This window comes from Triturus cristatus, chromosome 2_1 (genome assembly GCF_964204655.1).
Source record: "Triturus cristatus chromosome 2_1, aTriCri1.1, whole genome shotgun sequence".
Lineage (NCBI taxonomy): Eukaryota > Metazoa > Chordata > Amphibia > Caudata > Salamandridae > Triturus > Triturus cristatus.
The window spans coordinates 825,496,948-825,520,361 of NC_140581.1; the positions used below are offsets into that span (position 1 = coordinate 825,496,948).

The 23,414-nt window shown below is 42.5% G+C and overlaps 1 protein-coding gene across 2 annotated transcripts in view; it reads left to right on the top strand.

The window, feature by feature from the left end:
* HSD17B3 (hydroxysteroid 17-beta dehydrogenase 3) overlaps positions 1-23,414 on the top strand; it is a 1,137,655-nt gene that overhangs the window by 933,046 nt on the left and 181,195 nt on the right. For both annotated transcript variants that reach the window (XM_085632890.1, XM_085632892.1), the window contains 2 exons: positions 1,506-1,540; positions 2,192-2,273. In XM_085632890.1, the coding sequence (XP_085489016.1) occupies positions 1,506-1,540; positions 2,192-2,273 (117 nt within the window). The remainder of the gene's footprint in view (positions 1-1,505; positions 1,541-2,191; positions 2,274-23,414) is intronic.

Sequence of the window (23,414 nt, forward strand, 5' to 3'; positions counted from 1 at the left end):
AGACAAGATCCTTCCACTCCTACATTAGTCCATGATGACATTACCGATCACCTACAATTCATTGGCAAGATCATCAAAAAAGCATTCTGTGTTCAACTCCAAGATCACATAAATGATAGCCAGCCTAGCTTCAGATAATGCTGCAGCACAGAGACCGCTACATTATACATTGTAGATGATACTGTCCTGAACACATGTGGAGATGGCCCACCTCCTGATATTGCTGAACCTCTCAGCAACTTTTGACACAGCCTATAATACCACCCTCGAATGCACCCTTAAGTCTCGGTGGTATTCCCTCGTATTTACTGGTTCTCCTCCTATCTTTCCCACCAATGCCAGCTTTTTCAAATGGGTACCAATTGGTCTGGAAGAGATCCATATTTCCTCCGTAATCCCCCGGGGTTCTATACAGTGCCCAGCCATCTTCACCCTCTACATGAAGCATCTTCGTGCTCTACTCAAAGATAACAGCATCAAGATTCACTTATGCCAATGTTACAGAAATCTGCATAAATGTCTTGTCTGCTTCAGACATCCGACATGTCAAAAAATGCCTGCACGACATCCAGAAGGTGTTCTGGTTGTGAAAGGAATACCACCTGGGTAAAGAAGGGACTGTCCAACAACAAAAAACACCTTTAGCCAAAGAATGACCAATACGCATCCATATCATTACCTGAATGTTCAGTTTCTGGAGATAGCCAAAGCTTGAAGCTGCTGCAAGCAATTGTGGCTGTTACCCATTTCAAGACCATCTCATGGCTGGGCCTATTTTGGCAGACAGATTGCCAAATTCAAGAATGGCATTAGTTCCTGTATTTCCTTTAAACGTGTTTTTACTGCCAGCTGTAATTTTACCACGTCACATAGAATTTTAACACCAGGTGGCTTGTTCTCCTTCCGGGATGCACAGCATATACCACTGACAGTAATTACCAATTTCTTCCAGCTGTATTTCAGCTTTGCTTTACGTTTGAAGCCATAAATGATAACATATTTTGGAATCATTTCCCCATCAGGTTGCTCCATTCTTAGTCTCTAGCACAAATCAATATGTAAAATGGAGTGGTGCAAAACTTGACCTATTCAATAATGCACAAACAGTAAAGAGGATAAGGGAAGTTAAAGATTAAATACCATACTAGCATAGCATACCATTGTTGTTGACTGGGCCTCAAAAACTTGCCATTGACCAGATGCATCCTTTCATCAAGACTTTCCATTGCAGTTGATATGCTTGTCCAACAGTTTGGCTGGTTGAATGAAAAATGTAATTTTGTTTTACAAATATACTAGACTTCTACCTTGTATGCATTTTAGAGACTCTTACTCTCTATTCTTCTCATCCTGCTTATATTTCAAATGCATGTTTTCTGGAGAAGTTTGATTATGTAAACATTTAGAAGTACCTTAACCTGCAAAGTGATCTGTTTTGATAGTTTCAGATCAGTTGCATTCTCTCTCCTTTATCATGAAGTAACCAAGGCTATTTTCTTTCACAGATGACAAGGCTGGTCTTGGGACAAATGGTACAAAGGTGTGTACTTGTTTTATTGTTACCTGTGTCATTACACTGCCTGTCACACTGGTTCATGCAGAAACATAACATCTCAGCTATATTAGGCACTAGTTGAAAATACTATGAGACTGATTAGGATTTGGCAAGCAGTCCACTGCCTTGCTAGGTCAGCAAAGGGCATTCCGCCATATTTAGATATCCTCACCTGCTTGTCAGGGAACTCAAGGCCTTCAGAGCAACCGCTGATGCAGTAATTGCTCTGAAGTCTGAAGAGTTTGCAGAGAGGGCCCTGACACACAGGAACGTTCCTACCTGTGTGGCTTGGTCATTAATGTATCTCCCTGCCTGGAACTGCCTGAGAAAGCAAGTGCCAGTCTTGCCTCCCTAATGAAAACTCTAAATGATCTTCTGTATGATTATGGATGTAGGTTGTAAAATAAAGGAGGTCGGTCCAACAACACAATCCTTTATACAATACTAAATGGGTGCTAAATCTATATGATAGACAACATAAATATTGATGTCTGATAAAGTTCAGTAAATATTGTCTCTGATAAAAGAATGTGGTGCTGAGTCTCATGTTAAAGGGGGAACTTACTGAGCTTTACAGACTTAACATTTCATTAACATAGCACATATGTACTCAATGCACGTATTTTTGAATTTCAGGAAAAAGGGTCTTATACTGAATATTTCGTCAGGTGTGTCAAACTACCCTTGCCCTCTATATTCTGCATATTCCGCTTCAAAAGTAAGTTGTTTTTCTGAAGATTAAGTGCTGTGCAGGGACAAAAACCTTGTTAAACCCACATTACAAAGACTAATACTTTCCTATAGCATTCATAGTGATGATTGTTGGGTATGGTGTAAGCATGTCTTTCATTTTTAACATCAGCATTCATCATTTGACTTTCAAGAGCATTTGAAGGCAGTGTTTGCAATTTTTCAAGGTCTACAGTAAAAATATTGCGGGAAAATGTAGACTGAAAACGAGGTGACAAAAATGTAGTCTATTGAAAAAATCAAACAGAAAAATATAGTTACAAAAAATGAAATATGTCTTGCCTTACAGGGCAAAGGTAAGTGAGATAAAGGGGAAGGCGGCATCATCCTGCTAAAGTGAGGTGGGGACTAGTGGAACGAGGGACTAATGAGGATTTTGTTAGGATTTAGGGAAGGGTAGCGTTAAAGGGTAGCAAGAAGGTGGAAGGATTCAGGAATTGGTAGAATTAAGGGTTAGTTGGGGGTTTTAGAGTTCAGGAAATGGTATATTTAAGGAGTAGCAAGGGCTTTTCAGTGAAGGGCAGCATTATGGTGTATTTCAGGGGTTTAGGGGTCAGGGATGGGTAACGTAAAAGAGTAGTAAGTGATTTTTAGGATTCTTGATAGGGTAGCGTTAAGGGGTAGTAAGGGTTTTTTAGGGTTCAGTGTAGGGTTAAGAGATAGTTAGGAGTTTTTAGGTCTCACAGAAGAGCATGTAAAGGGGTAGGAAAGGGTTTTTAAGGTTTAAGGAAGAATAGCATAGTAAGGTGTTGGTAGGGTTAAGAGATTGGTAGGTTTCACGGAAGGGTGTTGTTACAGGGTAGTAAGATTTTTTTGAGGTTCAATGTAGGGTAGCATTAAGAGATAGTAAAGTGCTTTTAGGTCTCAGGTATGGGTTTGTAAAAGGGGTAGTAGGGTTTAGGAAACAATAGCAATAGCATTAAAAGGTAATGAGGGGTTGTAAGGATTCAGGTATTGGTAGAGTTAAGTGGTAGTTTGGGTCATTTAGGGTTCAAAGAACGGTAGTGTTAAGGGGTAGAAAGGGTTTTTAGGGTCCACAAAGAGTAGCATTAACAGGTGGTTTGATGTTTTTATGCTTCATGGGTGGGTATCGTAGAGGGGGGAGGATAAGGTGAGTTTAAGGTTCTGGGAAGGTTAGCCTTAAAGGGCTGTTTAGGTAAGGATAGCCATAAGTGGTAGTAAATGGGTTTTAGGTTCAGGGAGGGGTTAACATTAAGGGAGAGTAAAGGGTATTTAGGGTTTAGTCAAGGGTAGCATTAAGTGATAGTAAGGGGTTTTTAGGGCTCATGGCAGGGTTGTGGAAAGATGTTAATAGGGTTCATGGAAGGATGCGTAAAAGGGTGGTAGGGGTTTTTTAGGGCTCAGGGAATATAAGCTTCAAGGATGCGTAAAGAGGTGGTAGGGGTTTTAGGGTTTCAGGGAATAGAAGCTGTATGGGGTAGTAGGGGATTTTAGGGTTCAGGGAAGGGTAGCATTAGGGGGTATTACAGGGTTTCAAGAATTCATGAATGGGAATCATTAAGGGAGTAAGATGTTATTAGGTACAGTTAAATAAATAAAGAATGCATTTAATAAAAACGACTTTTGATAGTCAACATTATTACCTAGACAATTCTTGTTCGACTTTAATGTAGCTGACATTTTAAAAGCAAACTTTATTACATACAACCAATTTTAAAATACAAACAAATACCCATGAGTATCAAAAGTTAATAATGATTTAATTGTCTTTCAAGCTCAATTATTAACAAAATACTCTGTCTCGATTTTAAAGGCCACACCAATGCCATAGAGTACAACATTCAGATCAGTTATTCATTTTTGGTGTCCTTTTTTAAACCCAGAGGAAACGGTTGTATGTTAATTGTGGAGAAAATATGCTCTACGGTCGTCTGTTTCTCCTCTTTATCTGTTGTAATATTTTACCATTAATGTCTGTAGTGCATTTCCCTTTCATCCTCCTACTTTCCTGCTCTACCAGTCCATTTGCATTAAAACATTATCTTAATAAAGTCTTATTAATGTCTCAATTTTAGGTTTCATGAGATGGCCTGTATTTTGAAATCCTGCATGTTGACCTGTATATTTGAAAAATGCTCAACTATGTACTTTAAAGACATGAGCTCTTTTAACCCTGCTAGTGTTTCTTACACAAGACAAATGGGCTTCACTCAGACCTCACCAAGCATGTGCCCTTATATGAGAATGCAAGGAAAACCAGTGACTTTGTGGTCAGGGATGGTCAAGTTCTTGCAGGTGCTTGTAGAGGTCTGCCCACTGACAAGAGGATGAAGTACACCATATGTATATGTCAAAGTCTAGCAGTTGTGTAGTACCTTTCAGCATCAGTTTTTCATTAAATTTGTTTTCCTCTCTCGATGAACCATCCTCCTGGACTGGGATGTCTTTTCCATCTGTTTTCATTTCCCACTAAATGGAGAAGAGGAATATTTGTCAGATGCTTTTATTTTTTTAAATTTTATTTAAAGCATCTTTTTGTTTTGTTTTTGCAATATGAGAACATCAACTTAAATATTAAACATTCTAACACTATTTCAGTGCACAATTGTAGTTCATTATACTCAGCTTAAACATGCACAGCAGACTTCGGTATTCCCCAAGACAGTTCTGATTTTCCTCCTTCCTGCCGGTACTCTGCTGTGTCCCCAAAACCCACCAACAAATACAGGGAGTTTAGTCTTACTGCAGTTGCACCCCAGGGTCTACATACCCCATCAGGACATTAAACCATGTCCAAATATTCTGTCCATGGCCCCTACACCCTGTCAAATTTATGTGGGCAGTCAGAGGCCTGGTATACGATATGCTCAGCTTGCATTCCCCAATCCATTCCAGCTGTCCAAAGTGCCAAGTTTTGGGTTTTCCCACTCCCCCACAGCTGGGCAATGTCCCCTCTGAGGCCCATGAGAGCCACATTGCTAAACAACAGTATATTTAGGCAGCATTTAAACCCCAGATTCCTAATGTGGCAGTTTCTGATCAATTCAAAACTAATGCCAACGTGCACACAATTATAAACCTTTGTGGACTCCAAACTTAAACAGTTTATGGTTGTGCTGCAAGCGCCAAGACGACCTGTCCAAAGGCGGCTCATGGTAAACTGCCAAACTATGATGCGAAAAGGAATACCCTTTGCTGGTGCGAGCACTTTTCCAGAGGCTATATGAAAGCCATTAACAACTTTGATCTGGTTTTATGTGAAAACGTATAGACCAATAATCATTGTGTTCATCAGTTCCATTTTATTCTCAAATGGTGCTTATATTAAAAAATCCTTCAACAAAAATGAATTGCATGGCGAAGCTGGGGAAGGTTAACCATCTAATCATTTCAATATTTCAACAATGTACCCAATCCATTTCTGGTCCCGTCAGAACCCTTCATCAGGGGTATTCTTTAAAGCTGAAAAGAATCAAAAGAAACAGGAGGCAATTCAATTAACAATCCTCGTACTCAAATCAAATGTCAAAAGCTATAGTCATAGCAAGAGCTGACTCAAATGTACTCAATGATACAGTTCTGTAGTCATGTTATAAAGTAGCGAATCATAGCATCACCTAGAGATATCTGTGTAATCCTAAATCATAACGAACAGTCATGTTCACATTCAATAAACAAAAGGCTAAATAAAGAACTAGAATTCAATGGTGAGCATTATTTAACGAAAAAACCACTGGTCCGAGTCGAAAACACAGAAAGCCACGTCCAAATCTACACCGTGAATGACGTCTAACGGCTGTGCTTGAACTAACGTGATTAATGTCTTAAAACCAAAATGGTAATAGTGTCAAAAAGAAATAAAAATCAGACGCTCAAAGGCAAATGCAAAAATATAACAGTCGCAGTGACAAACGGGTGCGGGTTGAAATAAGTGTGCTCTTGTGAAAGATAATCGCGAAGAAACCCGTGTTAGCTTACCCGGTAGGTGCAGTGTGGTCAAGTCCGGCGGAACCACTCAGATACGTAACTGGCGTGCTTGCATCGGACTGGGAGTGGTTTAAATAGTAGAAAGTGAAGACAGATTTAAACCTCAGTGAAAACCGAAAGACATAGAAAAAATCTATATTACGGTAGAAAATACAACAATTGCGTGGAATTCAATAAAGTTGCTGAAAAAACAATTTTAGCTTTTTACAGAGAGATCAAACTACAGTAAACAATTAAATTCGATGCGATCATTGAGCCCCAGGGGTTGAAGTGACTGCAATTTTTTAGTCCAATAGAATTCTGCACGTGCTAGTGTCTTTTGAGAATCAGTATCGGACCTTGACCTTTGTGCTTCCAATATTGTAAAACGAAGCTGAGAGATATTATGTTGAGCTTCCATCCAATGTACTGCGACCGTTGACTTCACATTTTTCATACGGATGTTACTTTTATGTTCACCTATGCGTGTCTTTACCTTACGTTCAGTTCTACCAACATAAATTTTGCCGCAAGGGCATTTGAGTGCGTAAATGACGTTGGATGTATCGCAAGTACTCGAATGTCGTAGTTTGATTTGGTGGCCTTTAGTTGGATGAATAAAACAATCACCAATAATTACATTGTTGCCGTGCACACAGTTTAGACATTTCTGCATCCCTTTGAAAATCTTAACAGGTGTGTCAGAAGCTTGAGTTAGCAGTTCTTTCAAATTCTTAGATCTTTGCATAGCAAAGATAGGTTTCTGAGGGAATAATTATTGGTGATTGTTTTATTCATCCAACTAAAGGCCACCAAATCAAACTACGACATTCGAGTACTTGCGATACATCCAACGTCATTTACGCACTCAAATGCCCTTGCGGCAAAATTTATGTTGGTAGAACTGAACGTAAGGTAAAGACACGCATAGGTGAACATAAAAGTAACATCCGTATGAAAAATGTGAAGTCAACGGTCGCAGTACATTGGATGGAAGCTCAACATAATATCTTTCAGCTTCGTTTTACAATATTGGAAGCACAAAGGTCAAGGTCCGATACTGATCCTCAAAAGACACTAGCACGTGCAGAATTCTATTGGACTAAAAAATTGCAGTCGCTTCAACCCCTGGGGCTCAATGATCGCATTTAATTTAATTGTTTTCTGTAGTTTGATCTCTCTGTAAAAAGCTAAAATTGTTTTTTCAGCAACTTTATTGAATTCCACGCAATTGTTGTATTTTCTACCGTAATATAGATTTTTTCTATGTCTTTCGGTTTTCACTGAGGTTTAAATCTGTCTTCACTTTCTACTATTTAAACCACTCCCGGTCCGATACAAGCACGCCAGTTACGTATCTGACGTGGTTCCGCCGGACTTGACCACACTGCACCTACCGGGTGAGCTAACATGGGTTGCTTTGCAATTATCTTTCACAAGAGCACACTTATTTCAACCGGCACCCGTTTGTCACTGCGACTGTTATATTTCCGCATTTGCCTTTGAGCGTCTGATTTTTATTCCTTTTTGACACTATTACCGTTTTGGTTTTAAGGCATTAATCACGTTAGTTCAAGCACAGCTGTTAGACGTCATTCACGGTGTAGATTTAGAAGTGGCTTTCTGTGTTTTCGACTCGGACCAGTGGTTTTTTCGTTAAATAATGCTCACCATTGAATTCTAGTTCTTTATTTAGCCTTTTGTTTATGGAATGTGAACATGACTGTTCGTTATGATTTAGGATTACACAGATATCTCTAGGTGATGCTATGATTCGCTACTTTATAACATGACTACAGAACTGTATCATTGAGTACATTTGAGTCAGCTCTTGCTATGACTATAGCTTTTGACATTTGATTTGAGTACGAGGATTGTTAATTGAATTGCCTCCTGTTTCTTTTGATTCTTTTCAGCTTTAAAGAATACCCCTGATGAAGGGTTCTGACGGGACCCGAAATGCATTGGGTACATTGTTGAAATATTGAAATGATTAGATGGTTAACCTTCCCCAGCTTCGCCATGCAATTCATTTTTGTTGAAGGATTTTTTAATATAAGCACCATTTGAGAATAAAATGGAACTGATGAACACAATGATTATTGGTCTATACGTTTTCACATAAAACCAGATCAAAGTTGTTAATGGCTTTCAAATAGCCTCTGGAAAAGGGCTCGCGCCAGCAAAGGGTATTCCTTTTTACATCATAGTTTGGCAGTTTCTGATCAATTGCCAGATTTTCTTCCTTAACTTCTGAGATACATTTGCCCATTTGTATACAGTCTGTGTGCAGCCTGGGGCAGTCCCACAGGGTATGCAACAGTGTCTCTGGCAGTCTACATCTTTGCAAACATTGGCCGTTGTCTGCCTTTCCCATGCGGAACATCATATTCCTAGTATAGAATGTTCGGTGCAGTATTTTTAGTTGCACAAGTCTGAAACCGGCTTTTATTGCAACCACCATCAAATGACGACATGCCTTTACCCAGTATTTGTTGGCTAAAATCCCCACATCACACTCCCATTCATCCTTCAGAGCATCCAAAGGTGGCTACTTATTATTCAGTAGATTGGCTAGCATAGGAGTGGGGGTGTACTCTGGAGAGGCCAGAGGATACACACAGGCTACTTTAGTTTCCGTGGGTAGGGTAGATATTGAAGCCCCGGCTGTCTTACTTCCAAGCCTGGAGAAGTATAGACAAAGGCCAAAGATCAATGGAACTGAGGAAGAGGCTCTGAGGGATACAGGTGCCATCGTTGCTATGGTGGCTGCTAGATTGGTTTCCCCAGACAAATTGATACCTGGTGTTAGTCACCAGTTGACCAATGCTGACAATGAGATTAAGCTCCATCCAATGGCCTTGGTAAACTTGGAGTCGGGAGGGGTTCCTTGCCCAAAGAAGGTGGTTGTGTCCTCTGCCATCCCCATGGAGTGTCTGTTGGGAAATGATCTGGAGGCTTCTACATGGGCATAAGTTGAAAGGAAGGTGCATGCAGAAATGCTGGGTCTCCCAGAGAGATTGTGTTACTACAAGAGTACAGGCAGTACGTCAGGGAAGTTTGGATCCTGAAATAGTGGACCAAGCCTCCAATGACTAGAGGAAGGAAGGCAGGAAACAGTGCCCTACTCTTGAAGGCCTTAGGCAGCAAGCTGCAAGGCAAGAGGAGGGTGATGTCAGTGGTATCCACGGGGTCTACTGGGAAATTGGGCTTCTGTACACCTAGGCCGGGGACCCCAAACCAGGGGATGTAAGACACACTAGCAGGGTGTAAAAGAGCTCATGTGTTTAAAGTACATGGTTGAGTGTTTACAAATATACAGGCTAACATACTGGATTTCAATATACAGGTCATCTCATGAAACCTAAAATTGAGACATTATTTAATAATTATTAAGATAATTTTTTCATTGCAAATAGACTGGTAGAGCAGGAAAGTAGGAGGATGAAAGGGAAATGCAGTAAAGACTTCACTGGTAAAACATTACAACAGATAAAGAGGAGAAAATACGACCGTAGAGCATATTTTCTCCACAATTAACATACAATCGTTTTCTCTGGGTTTAGAAAAGGACACCTAAAATGGAAAACTGATCTGAATTTTGTACTCTATGGCATTGGTGTGGCCTCTAAACTCGGGACAGAGTATTTTGTTAATAATTGAGATTGAAAGACAATTAAATCATTTTTTACCGTTTGATACTTATGGGTATTTTTTTGTATTTGAAATTGGTTGTATGTAGTAAAGTTGGCTTTTAAAATGTCAACTACATTTAAGGCCCCCCAAGTGCACACAGAGTTCATTCTGCCCGTAGCCTATGACATCCCCTCAGCTAGACCTTTGGGAAAAACCAAATCCTAAGACAGGTTGGTTGTCCATTGTTATTGGTCCCAGATGTCTGAAAAAGCTAAGGAGTTTTGGTGTTCCTCTGTGACTTGTCAAGCCATTGGCATGTTAGGCACACAACCAAAGGATCCCACAATTCCACATCCAGTGGTTGGGACTCCCTTTGAGAGAATATGGATTTACATTGTTGGTCCTTTTGACCCTCAACCTGCATCTGGGAACAGGTCTATTCACTTGGTTGTGGACCATACCACTAGGTACCAAGAGGCAATTTCCCTCAGGAATGTCACTGCCCCAGCAGTGGCAAAGGCCCTCCTTGCCATCTTTGCCATGGTTGAATTACCTAAAGAGGTAGCCTCTTATAGATGGACTGATTTCATAGGTGCATAGCTCAAGGTTATGTGGGATGAATGTGGAGTGAGCTACACGTTCACCAACCCCATCACCCTCAGACAAATGGTTTAGTTGAAAGTTTCTGCAGGAGACTTCTGGGCATACCAATTTCATCGTCCACTTTTGTATGGCATAACGAGTTAAGAATGCCATACTTGGAAGATTACATTAGGTCCCGCCCTGTTTTATTTTGGCTAAAGCTTTGGAAAAACCCAGCAGCCTTACTAACAAGGGAGATTCTGGCAATTTGCTTAAAATGTGATAAGGGCGGTGATATTCCTTGGCTGGCCCAAGTACGGGCAAATTTGACTGCGGTCAATTTAGAGCATATTTTTAATAATCCGGAGCAATTAGATGGAATTGATGGAAAGACTATCCGCAAAGTTTTATCAATATTACGGGGATGCGAGATACGCCCAGGAATCCGCCAAAGTATCTGTGAAACAATATATTTTAATGACAGGTGAGGGCGGATCTCCTTTATGCTCTCCCATTAGTTATCTCTTAAGAGATATTACTCGCTGGGAGCGAAGCCTTCTTTTCGTCTTAGATCGGGCTCAATAAAGTATCTGTTGTGCTTCCCTATGGGTTATCAACCTAACATTGAGAATTTGGTTTGCCCATGTGGTCACTTAGGGAAACAGTCTATGTTACATTTTTTTTCCTTTTGCTCTTTTTATCAAAAATATAGTATGCAGTTATTGATACCGTTTTTCAGGGCAAAGGGCACAACGGATCTTAAGGTTGCACATAAAATTATTCTCCAGCTTAAAGACGATGATATAACATATCGAGTGTGCACTTTTCTGAAAATGGCCATCCGCTCACGTCTTTCTATGAATTGATGATTGCTGGATTAGGCTGTACTATATGTATTTTTGGATTTTATATTACTTGTATTTACATTTTGTATTATGCTCATCTGCACTTTCACCTAAAGCTGCTAACATTAACGTTTTTGAGATTTAAGGATTTGCCCGCCTTTAGCTGCTCTTTCGTGAAATATTTGCACTTTGCACACTGTCACTTTAACATCGCCGATGATATCAAGTTATGGATAATTTAGTCATATTTTAACTGATTAGTTTTAATAATGAGTTTTTAGGACTATGTATGTGATTATAATTAATGTTTGTATTTTTATGGATAATGCATATCCGAATAAAGATAATAATGAATGAATGAAAGTTTCAGCATCACCATAAAGGGCATGATAATAGGCCTCCCTGAAAAACTTGGAAGGAGTTTGGTTGTCCTGTGACCTTGCCTGCTATTTGCCTACAGAGAGGTGCCACAAAGGGGGGTGGATTCCATCCTTTTGAATTCTTTAGTTAGACCTTCCAGTAAGGGGTCCTCTGAGTCTCGTGATAGAAGGATGGGAGGAACCTCTCAAGGAGCCCAAGCAAGATATAGTGGACTATGTACTGGGCCTACATTCATGTATGGCTGAGTATATGAAAAGGGCAAATAGATATCCAGAGGCAAGCCAGGAACCTATCAAGCACTGGTATGACAAGGGGTCAGCACTGGTAGACTATCAAACCAGTCCAGTTGGTGTGGGTATTGGAGCCTATGGCTCCCAGGACCCTCCAAGACAGGTGGACTGGGCCCTATCCAATCTTGGAGAATAAAGGAGAAGTCATCTACTTGGTAGACTAAGGAGTCATCATAGAGTTCTCCATATTAACCATCTAAAACCCCACCATGATAGAGCTGACATGACCATGCTGATGGTCCCTAATGGAGGCCAGCAGGAGGAAAGTGATCCCCTCTCTGACCTGCTGGCACGTCATTTGATACCAAACTTGACATATTTAGGTGGTACCATCATGGAGCTAGCAACCCCGGGTCTGCCCGAGTGGAAGCCCATGTTATCCTATGGACCAGCCTTTCACTTATGGTGTATTTTAAGGGGAAAGGCCACTATACAGACATATAAGCTTGCACTTACATGCTCACACCTTGAATATAAGGCACCCTGCCTCCTGGGCTCAAAAGACCTTCTGTAGGGGTGACTGCCAAATGTTAAAGGCAGGACACTGATTTTGCTACACATGGTGAGGGCAAAGTCGAAATGGAGCACTTTATACTGTTTCTGCAGTTTGCAATGGCAGGCATGCCATCAGTAGTTTACTTGGTGGCACCAACAATGCTGTAAGCCTGGAGGACCCCTTTACCACCCATGCCCTCTGTACCACAGGTACCACTTACCAGGGACTTATAAGGGTTGTAAAGTATTTGTTAATTGGAATTCTCAATTTAAACATAACAGTTTTCGGGAGGGAGCACTGGCACTGGGGCCTGGGCAGCAGACTCCAGGCCACATTCAGAGTCATTACCAGACACTCACTGTTCTTGGGGGCTCCAAAATATGTCACGTGCAGATTGCAGGTAACACAGAATGCAGCCGCTAGGTTGCTTTGTAACGTTCCCACACGAGAATCAGTAAAAAAAGCACCTAGCGGGTCTCCATTGGCTTCCGATAGAAGCAAGAATAAAATTTTAAGTCTTGATCATCACTCACAGAGCAAGCCATAATTAAGGTCTGAAAAAATCAGGAAGTTAATATCTCCTTACATCCCAAATAGGCAGCTACGTTCCAGCACAGAGAAGCGCCTAATACAAACAAAGCCAGGAGGGAGAGATGGGGAGGAAGATCCTTCTCCCATCTGGCTCCCAAACTTTGGAATTACCTGCAGTTGGAATACAGATTGATAGACAGGGAGTTACAGTTTCAAAAAAAGATCAAAACCTGGCTGTTCAAGCAATATCTCTAAGTCACGGTTATCCTACTCAGTTTCTGATTATGCAGCACTGGGAATCCTCAGGGCAGCCATGCGCTCTACAAATCCCCTAATAATAATAATAATAATAATAATCAGCATTGGATGAAAAAGTGTGGAAGGGCGGGTAACCATACAAAGAGGGCCTTTTCCTACACTATATATTTGTGAGATAGCGTGTTTTTGTAGTAGCGCTAATAATAATCGGTACTCCAGTAGTCATTCATCACGCATCTCCTGGAATTTTTCCCCATATCCTGAGAGATTGTGTTTTACTTGTGTATAGCTGAAGAACTGATTGTGCTAGTTCATATGTTTGTGTATCTTTGCAAAAGAAAAGAGTCGCTGTGGTCCCCAAATCTCGCCAGGTTTTGCTATCCCTATGATATCCCATTGTTTACTTCCCTATGATTTTTTTCAGCTCCGCCAGAACTTTTGATTTCCACTCGGGAGGTCTCCAGTGTTACCCGTCACTCCCATCCCAGCTTCGATGTAGCCCTCTTCCATATTTAGATTACCAATTCTGTTGGGTTGAGTGTCAGGCTGCATTGCCCCTACCTTACAGTTTGCTTAAGTATCCTCTTGTGCCCATCGCATGCCTGTCGGCCATTAGCAAGTGTTTCTATAATGAGGGGAAGGCACACTTATTTACCACTAGTAGTTGTGTCACTCAATAATATAACTGGAGATTGGGAAGGTCTATTCCACCCTTGTAGTGGTTCCTGGTCAGAGTCTTCAGTCCTAAGCATGGGGCGCCCCAGTCTCACAGTAGCGTTCATGTTGTTTGTCAGATTCTTATTCGATTTCCATTCCTAAAGAAGGATTGATACAGGCCTGAATAATGTTTTTTTTGTTATTGCTTCTCTAGTTTCTTCTGTTCTTAATTATATATGACTGGTTTTCCCTTTTTCTAACTTTAGTCAACCTCTGGCAAGGCAACGATTTTGAATTTCCTATGTGATATTCTTTTCTTTTCATTGAATGAACCTTTGTGTGAAATAAGTGTTAACGACTCTTGGGAAGTTTTTGCAGAGAAGAAATGTCACAGTCCTTTGTTTTCCTCATTTTTGATTCCCTGAAAATGCCTTTTCCTTAAGGTATTTATTTTGTGTCAAAAGAACATTGCCTGTCATAGGGACTCTGTTTTGCTCAATTAATAACCACAGCTGGGGTCATTTCTATTTACATCTTGGTTGCAAGGAAATATATCTGAACCGGGGCAGTCATCCGCATATCCCCAGGGCTTTATATTGTCATTTCTGAGTGCAGACATGGTAATATTGCCTGCACTAAGGGGTCTTCATATGTTGATGAATTGATATGGGCTTACGAACTGTAATACATTTGGCTTACATTTCAATGGAGTTTACCGCTGCTGCATCTGAGATACCTATTATATGCACCCAGGAAGAATTGCTTAGATTCGCGTGTTTGTGTAAACTTGGTTCACTACGAAAAAATAACCTTTTTTCATACTGGTTAGCTCGTGAGCTGTACCACATCACCACCATATGAAGACACTTTAGTGCATACAGTATTGTTGTTTCTACTCTTTGAAGTCTCTCACTGGAATACTTTACTGAGAGCTGAGTTATAATAATGAATGTACAAGAGACAGTCTTCTGCTTTCCTGTTTTGCGCTCTAGCTGGTGCTGCCTTTTTTTATTCATATGATTGTTTCATTGGAAACTGAGCCTTGAAAAGGTGTGTGGTAACAAGAACCAAAGACGTGTTGACATTTCTGAAGAACATTCTGCATTGAAGTCCCTCTTATTTAAGGAAGAAGAATACATTTGGGACTACTTGGTGCATTTGTGATTTAGAATGTGCTATTGACACTTTCTTTGAAAAAAGTTCTTTGGATGCTGCTTCTGGTAGTGGATGCTCTTCGAATGGTAATTCTTCAAGTGGCATAGTGGTGGGTCTGGCAGTGGTGTGTCTTGTGAGTCTAGTAGAGGTTGTATTTCTATAGGCAGGCATTCTGGTTGGTAATCTTCTGGTGACTCATGACGTGGTTTTAGTGAGTTTTGTGGTGGGTCTGTAGTGGTTCATCTGCTGGTGGTGCTGGCGATAGTTCTGGTGGGGATGATGATGAAGCAACTTATATCGTGCACAGCTACCCCTGGGAGTGTCCTGGCGCGTACCATAAGGTCTGGCATACAGATCTCAAAAGATATTCGTTTTGCACGGAAATCCAGGTTTTCAACTGTTTTTTGTTTAAAGATTGCAGTAATGGTTAGAGCTCGGAGCTCCAAGGGTATTGAATTCCAAGCAACAGCTCGTTGATACACGCTTGATCTTCCTCCCGCTGTGGCTCGTCAAATTTTAGGAATTATTAGCTGAATGCAAATATTTCTGTGGGTTATAAAAGCAGAACCTAGCCCTGAGTTAGACAGACCCCGTCTGAAGCAAGGCCACATGTACCAGCACAACTGATTTAAACAAGATTATTTTCTTGATAGGAAGCCAATTAAGTTCTTCCAGATGGGGAAACATCAATGTTCTAATTGGCAGGTTCAGAAGTAAAAGGGCTGCGTCTTTTTGAACAACTTGAAGTTTTGCCAGCAGCTGTTCGAGTAATCCAAAGTATAAGGCATTACCATAATCTAATCTGGAGGTTATCTAAGCCTGAATCACCAGCTTCTTTGCTCAGAAGGACAGGAAGTGTAACATTTCCTCAAGGGACGTAACACCCCAAAGCAGGTGCTGACTACTGTTCTAATTTGAGGTTTGAAATACAAATTCTCATCAATTTTTATCCCCAGGTTTTTAACCGTGCCCTTTTATAACCCTGCAGGGGAGGCATCATCAGCCCAAAAGGTTTTCTAGAATTCCTGCACAGTATTGCCAAAAAACAGAGGGGCTTATTTACAAGGCCCTTGCGCCACTTTTGCGTCATTTTTAACATGGGAAAAGTGATGCAAAAGTGGCGCAAGGGGCTTGTAAATCTGCCCCAGAGTTTCTGTTTTCTCCGCATTACATTTAAGTTGATGTATGGCCATCCACTGAAAGACAGCAGCTAAGCAGGTTTTAATCTGAGTTCCTGACAACTCTTCCCCCTTGTCACATGGGAACAGCAGCTGCGTATCGTCAGCGTATGATATAGTTTTTGCCCCAAGGACTTCAGCAATCTGGGCCAGAGAAGTGAGATATAAATTTAATAAGGTGGGACTTAATACAGAACCTTAGGGAACTCCCACTGACTGTTCACATGGTTTTGAGGAAAAAGGAGGAATCCAGATGTGTTGACTGCAACCTGCCAGAAAGGAAGCAAGCCAGTCCACGGCTAGTCCTGTTACACCAATAGTCTGGAGTCATATTAGAAGTCTTGAGTTGATAGATTTAACATTATCAGCATTGCCGTTCCCCCACTGTCTGCAATGCCTTTAATTTGTTCAGAGACTTCCAAAAGCACTGACTCAGTGCTAAAGCCGGGCCTAAAGCCTCACTGGCTAGGATGGAGTAGATTGTTGACTTCCAGATAACGGGAAAGCTGATAGTCCACATGCTTTTCAAGGATCTTAGAAAAGGCAGGAAGCAAGGAGATATGCCTGTAGTTTGATGGAATGCTAGGATCTGCCAATGTTTTTTTTTTACCTAAGGTAAAATCGTTGCTTGCTTCCAAGATGAAGGTACCATCACAGTGGCTAATGACATATTTAGCACCTTGTTTGTCAGCGGGTTAATGATAGAGCCCCTGCCACGAAATAGTTAGGTGTGGCATGAGTCAGATGGTAAACCAGGTATCAGAATACACAAAGCTTGCAGTGAACTGTCCAATGCTATTGGCTCAAAGCTATACAGGATATAATTAACTGGATGGCTTAGCTTGACATGCAGTTTGTCAGGTAGCTTTGCATCTACCCTTAACCCAATGGACAAACTAGGTTGAATCTTCTGAATCTTAGTTTGAAAGTAAATGGTTAGTTGATCACACCATTCCATCGATCGAAGGGTGGTGTGTTCTTACACTTGCCGACAGCGACATAAAGTTATTAACAATGGTAAATATTTCCCTGGCCTTATTCTGTGCACTCCCAATCTTATCTGCTAAATAATCATCTTTAGCCGTTCTTATATACGCATGGAATTTCTTGAAAGCAGATTTGTAGCTTTCCTTAGCATCCAAATTGTAATCTTTCCTCCATTGCCTTTCCAGTATCTTACATCTTTTTTCCCAGCACTCAGACTGTCAGAGAACAGAGGGGAGCAAGGCCTATTTAACATGTTCTGCAAGGAAGAGAATGTGCCACTTTATCAATAGAGTCCTTAATTTAATTAACAAGCAATTCTACATCCTTATCTAACTTGCCGATGAAAGAGGGAGAGTTAACTTCCAACAAATGTGTAGATTCAAAAGGATGTACTTTGGGGAATGATGTATACATTACAGGTAAGCTAGTGGCAGGACCCTGAATTTTGATTGGAGTCTGCCACATACATTTGATCAGGAGGTGATCTGAACAAACCATAGGTACAGGGTCCTCAATCTGAGGCCTTCTTCTGGAGAACACCTTACCTAGTACATGGCCAGCCTGACTAGTGGGTTTAAATATATGTTGGCTGAGATCTTGGGAGCAACACGAAATGTTTATGTACATAATGCTGAACATTGTCAAACATTCACCCCCAGTCACAGATCTGGGTTAAAACCATTGTTTTTTTGCTCACCATATCACCCCAGTTTGGACCCAGCCATATTCAAATCAGTCTTGACCAAGCTCCCCATGCAAACAATCCAGCCCGAACTGCCAAGCCAGGTACTCCCTGGACCGGAAAAAAGCATCCTGGGACCGGTTTCAGGGAATCACCCCTCATCAGCCAGGCCAGCTTCAATCCAGTGGCACAGTGGGCATGGGACCCATGTCTGGGCATGCTCTTCCTATTTAGGATGACTTTAGCAACACAAAAAGATGATGGAGGGAATGCTGAACATTGTCAAACATTCAACCCCAATCACAGATCTGGGTTAAATCCATAATTTTTTTAGCAAAAAAACAATGGATTTCACCTAGATCTGTGACTGTGGGTGAATGTTTGACAATGTTCAGCTTTCTGTTCATCATCTTTTTGTGTTGCTATATCACCCCAAGTGGGAAGGGTATGTCAAGACGTGGGCCCCGTACTCACTATGCCATTGGATTCAATCTAGCCTAGGTTGATGAGAAGTGTTACCCGAAACCAGTCCCAGGATGCTTGTTTCCGGTCCAGTGCGGAAATGTGCCTTTTTAGGGGCACACCGGTGCAGGGGTCACCCTCATCTTGTCCACAGGTCCTTAAACCAACAAAGAAGAGATTGGCACTGAAGCTGGAATTCAAAGAACAACTTTATTAATCACTCATGAGTGGGACTACATCAATACAACAGCCTCAGGCACTGTAGGCGGTAGTACATGGAATACAGAAACCATGGGCCTTTTATACACAGAGTAAGCATGTAGACTCAAATAGAAGGTACAGTCCTACACAGGAATAGATACTGACAAGCATGGGCAGATGAATATCACTCAGTCAGCAAAGTGGGAGGGGAAACAAAACTGCTTACATCAGTAGGATATGATAGACAGTTACATTCTCAAACAGGTGCATTCTAGCAGCTACAGGCCTTTCTGAGCTCATACATGGCTCTGGCTCAGTACAGAAGGAGTTAACTAAGGTTGATGACTCAAGCAGAAAAGAAAAGCAGGCAACAGACTAACAAAATGGATGCTGCAAACAAGATAGCTTCAGCTCATGCTAACAGCAATTATTTTAGATTTCCACACCAAGTCAGACCTGGCTTGGCAGCTCAGGCTGTATTGTTCCCACGGGGAATAGGATCAAGACTGATTTGCATATGGCTGGGTCTCAACTGGTGTTGAAGTGAGCTAAAGAATGGTGATCAAATCAACCCAGATCTGTGACTGGGGGTGAGTGTCTGAAATGTTTCAGTGCTCTGTCTATCATCTCCTTGTGTTTGCTTTGTTCGTCCTAAGTTGGCAGGGTATGCCAGACATGGGTCTTTAGCTCACTTTGCCACTGGATGAAAGCTAGCATCGCTAATGAGAAGTGTTACCCCGAAACAGGTCCCAGGATGCTTGTTTCTGGTCAAGGAGACACCTGCTTGGCAGTTCGGGCTGGACTGTTCGCATGTAGAACAGGGTCAAGACTGATTTGCATATTGCTGGTTCTGAACTGGGGTGGCGAAGTGAGCTAAAGAACGATGATAGATACAACCCAGATCTGTGACTGAGGGTGAGTGTCTGAAAAGTTTCAGCACTCATCATCTCCTTGTATTTGCTTTTGTTGCCTTAAGTTGGCAGGGTATGCCCAGGCGTGAGTCCCTTGCTCACTTTGCCAATGGATTCAAGCTAGCCTGGCTGATGATGGGTGTCACCCTGAAACCGGTCCCAGGATGTTTGTTTCCCATCCAGGGAACACCTGGCTTGGCAGTTCGGGCTGGAGAGTTCCCATGAGGAACAGGGTCAAGACTGATTTGCATATGGCTGGGTCTGAACTGGAATGGCTACGTGAGCTAAAGAACGATGATGGATTCAACCCAGATCTGTGACTGGGTGTGAGTGTCTGAAAAGTTTCAGCGCTCCGTCCATCATCTCCTTGTGTTTGATTTGTTCGCCCTAAGTTGGCAGGGTATGCCCAGACGTGGGCCCCTTGCTCACTTTGCCACTGGATTCATGCTAGCCTGGCTGATGGGGGTTTAACCCCGAAACCAGTCTCAGGATGCTTCTTTCCAGACCAGGGAACACCTGGCTTGACAGTTCGGGCTGTATTGTTCACATGGGAAACAGAGTCAAGACTGATTAGCAGATGGCTGGATCTGAACTGGGGTGGCAAAGTGAGCTAAAGAACGATGATGGATTCAACCCAGATCTGTGACTGGGGGTAATGGTCTGAAAAGTTTCAGAGCTCTCTCCATCATCTCCTTGTGTTTGCTTTGTTTGCCTTGTGTTGGCAGGGTATGACCTGACATGGGTCCCTTGCTCACTTTGCCACTTGATTGAAGTTTGCCTGGCTGATGATGGGTGTTTTCCCAAAACCAGTCCCAAAATGCTTGTTTCCCAACCATCCTGGCTTGGCAGTTCAGGCTGGAGAGTCCCTGTCAGGAACGGGGTCAAGACTGATTGGCATATGGCTGGGTCTGAACTGGGGTTGCTAAGTGAGCTAAAGAATAATGATGGATTCAACCCAGATCTGTGACTGGGTGTGAATGTCTGAAAAGTTTCTGCGCTCTGTCCATCATCTCCTTGTGTTTGCTTTGTTCGCCCTAAGTTGGCAGGGTATGCCCAAACGTGGGCCCCTTGCTCACTGTGCCACTGGATTCACGCTAGCCTGGCTGATGAGGGGTTTAACCCTGAAACAGGTCCCAAGATACTTGTTTCCAGTCCAGGGAACACCTGGCTTGGCAGTTCCGGTTGTATTGTTCACATAGGGAATAGGGTCAAGACTGATTAGCATATGACTGGGTCTGACCTGGGGTGGCGAAGTGAGCTAAAGAACGATGATGGATTCAACCCAGATCTGTGACTTGGGGTGATTGTTTGAAAAGTTTCTGAGCTCTGTCCATCATCTCTGTGTGTTTGCTTTCTTTGCCCTAAGCTGGCAGGGTATGCCCAAACGTGGGTCCCTTGCTCACTGTGCCACTGGATTCACGCTAGCCTGACTGATGAGGGGTTTCACCCTGAAACAGGTCCCAGGATGCTTGTTTCCAGTCCAGGGATCACCTGGCTTGGCAGTTCAGGTTGTATTGTTCACATGGGGAACAGGGTCAACACTGATTACCATATGACTGGGTCTGACCTGGGGTGGCGAAGTGAGCTAAAGAACGATGATGGATTCAACCCAGATTTGTGACTTGGGGTGATTGAAAAGTTTCAGAGCTCTGTCCATCATCTCTGTGTGTTTGCTTTCTTTGCCCTAAGCTGGCAGAGTATGCCCAGACATTGGTCAATAGCTCACTGTGCCTCTGGATTCAAGCTAGCCTCATTGATGAGGGGTGTTACCCTGAAATCGATTCCAGGGATCTTGTTTCTGGTGCAGGGAAGACCTGGTTTGGCAGTTCAGGCTGGACTGTTCCCATGAGGAACAGGGTCAAGACTGATTTGCATATTGCTGGGTCTGAACTGGGATGGGGAAGTGAGCTAAGGAACAATGATGGATTCAACCCAGATCTGTGACAGTGGGTGAGTGTCTGAAATGTTCCAGCACTCATCATCTCCATGTATTTGCATTTTTTGTATTAAGTTGCCAGGGTATGCCCAGACATGGGTCTCTTGATCACTTTGCCACTGGATTCAAGCTAGCCTGGCTGATGATGGGTGTTACCCCAAACCCAGTCCCAGGATGCTTGTTTCCTGTCCAGGGTACACCTGGCTTGGCAGTTCGGGCTGGATGGTTCCTATGAGGAACAGGGTCAAGACTGATTTGCATATGGCTGGGTCTGAACGGGGGTGGCGAAGTGAGCTAAAGAAAGATGAGAGATTCAACCCAGATTTGTGACTGGGGGTGAGTGTCTAAAAAGTTTCAGCGCTCCGTCCATCATCTCCTTGTGTTTGCTTTGTTTGCCCTAAGTTGGCAGGGTATTCCCAGAAGTGGGTCCCTCGCCCACTTTGCCACTGGATTCAAGCTAGTCTTGCTGATGAGGGATGTTACCCCAAAAACGGTCCCAGGATTCTTGTTTTCAGTTCAGGGAATACCTGGCTTGGCAGTGCGGGCTGGACCGTTCCCATGAGGTACAGGGTGAAGACTGATTTGCATATGGCTGGGTCTGAAATGGGTTGGCAAAGGGAGCTAAAGACAGATGATATATTCAACCCAGATCTGTGACTTGGGATGAGTGTCTGAAAGGTTTCAGCGCTCCGTCCATCATCTCCTTGTATTTACTTTGTTTGCCCTATGTTGGCAGGGTATACCCAGGGTCCCTTGCTCACTTTGCCACTGGATTCAAGCTAGCCTCGCTGATGAGGGGTGTTACCCCAACACCATTCCCAGGATGCTTGATTCCGGTTCAGGGAAGACCTGGCATGGCAGTTTGGTCTGGACTATTTCCATGAGGAACAGGGTCAAGACTAATTTGCATATGGCTGGGTCTGGGAAAGTGAGGTAAAGATGATGGCTTCAACCCAGATCTGTGACTGGGGTGAGTGTCTGAAAAGATTCAGCGCTCTGTCCATCATCTCCTTGTGCTTACTTACATGTCTGAAACATCCTATGCTTTTCAAAAGGTTATAACGTGCTGCATGACACTCTTTCCTACTCTGATCCCCAGAAGCATGCACTTTTCAAATTCCAAAACCCAAAATACAGCGGGGGAGAAAACCAAGTTATGCTGCATACAGTTTTTTACAGCCATCTTTAGCATAATCTGTGTTCATCAAACCAACCTACTCGGTTGTCATAAAGTGTTATTAGAATCATTGCTTTGTACCATTTATGTGGACTTCTGGCATCAGTGCATGAGCTAAATACAACATAGCACTAGAAAACTACAAGCCAGCATCCACTGGTACCTTGGTCAAGCTTACTTAACAGTCCTAAACCCTGAACATATTCACACTTGAACTGAACAGCCAATAAATGTCCTGCAGCTAAACAGCCAGCCCCATCTACAAATTAGCAAGTTATACTACTTAACAGGGCCTGCTTTAGGGCAGTGCCAGTGGTGGGGTCACACTGGGCGCTGACCTGGAGGGAAGGCACTGGCCTTAGGGGGGGCATTGTGTTTAGCTATAACTTATGATTTAAAACCACCTTCTGCAGAGTTCCTTGTGCATCCAGCTTTCAGGTAGCAATAAAAATATCAAGATAACTACTGTAATTAATGTTCCTGCTACAGAGAGAGATCATAGTTTTGTCTAGTGGCAGTTTTGTCTTGCCATAAAGTAGCACAGAGGGTTAGCAAGCCTGCTGCAAAGAACGCATCCCGTGCCGGACACAGATCTGTGTTTTATATGGTTAGCTGAGTGGACTAGAAAATTCGGACTTTAAAAGTGCTTTAAAACAAATAAATGTTTGTGAGAGTGGGTCTGTGGAGGGAGGAAGGGCACTTTTGCACGATGGTAGTTAGGAAATCCAAGGGGGGGGGGGGGCGCAAAAAAAGATTGTTCCACTGGGCGCCACCAGTGCTAAAGCCAGCCTTACTGCTGAAAACGATATTGTAAGAA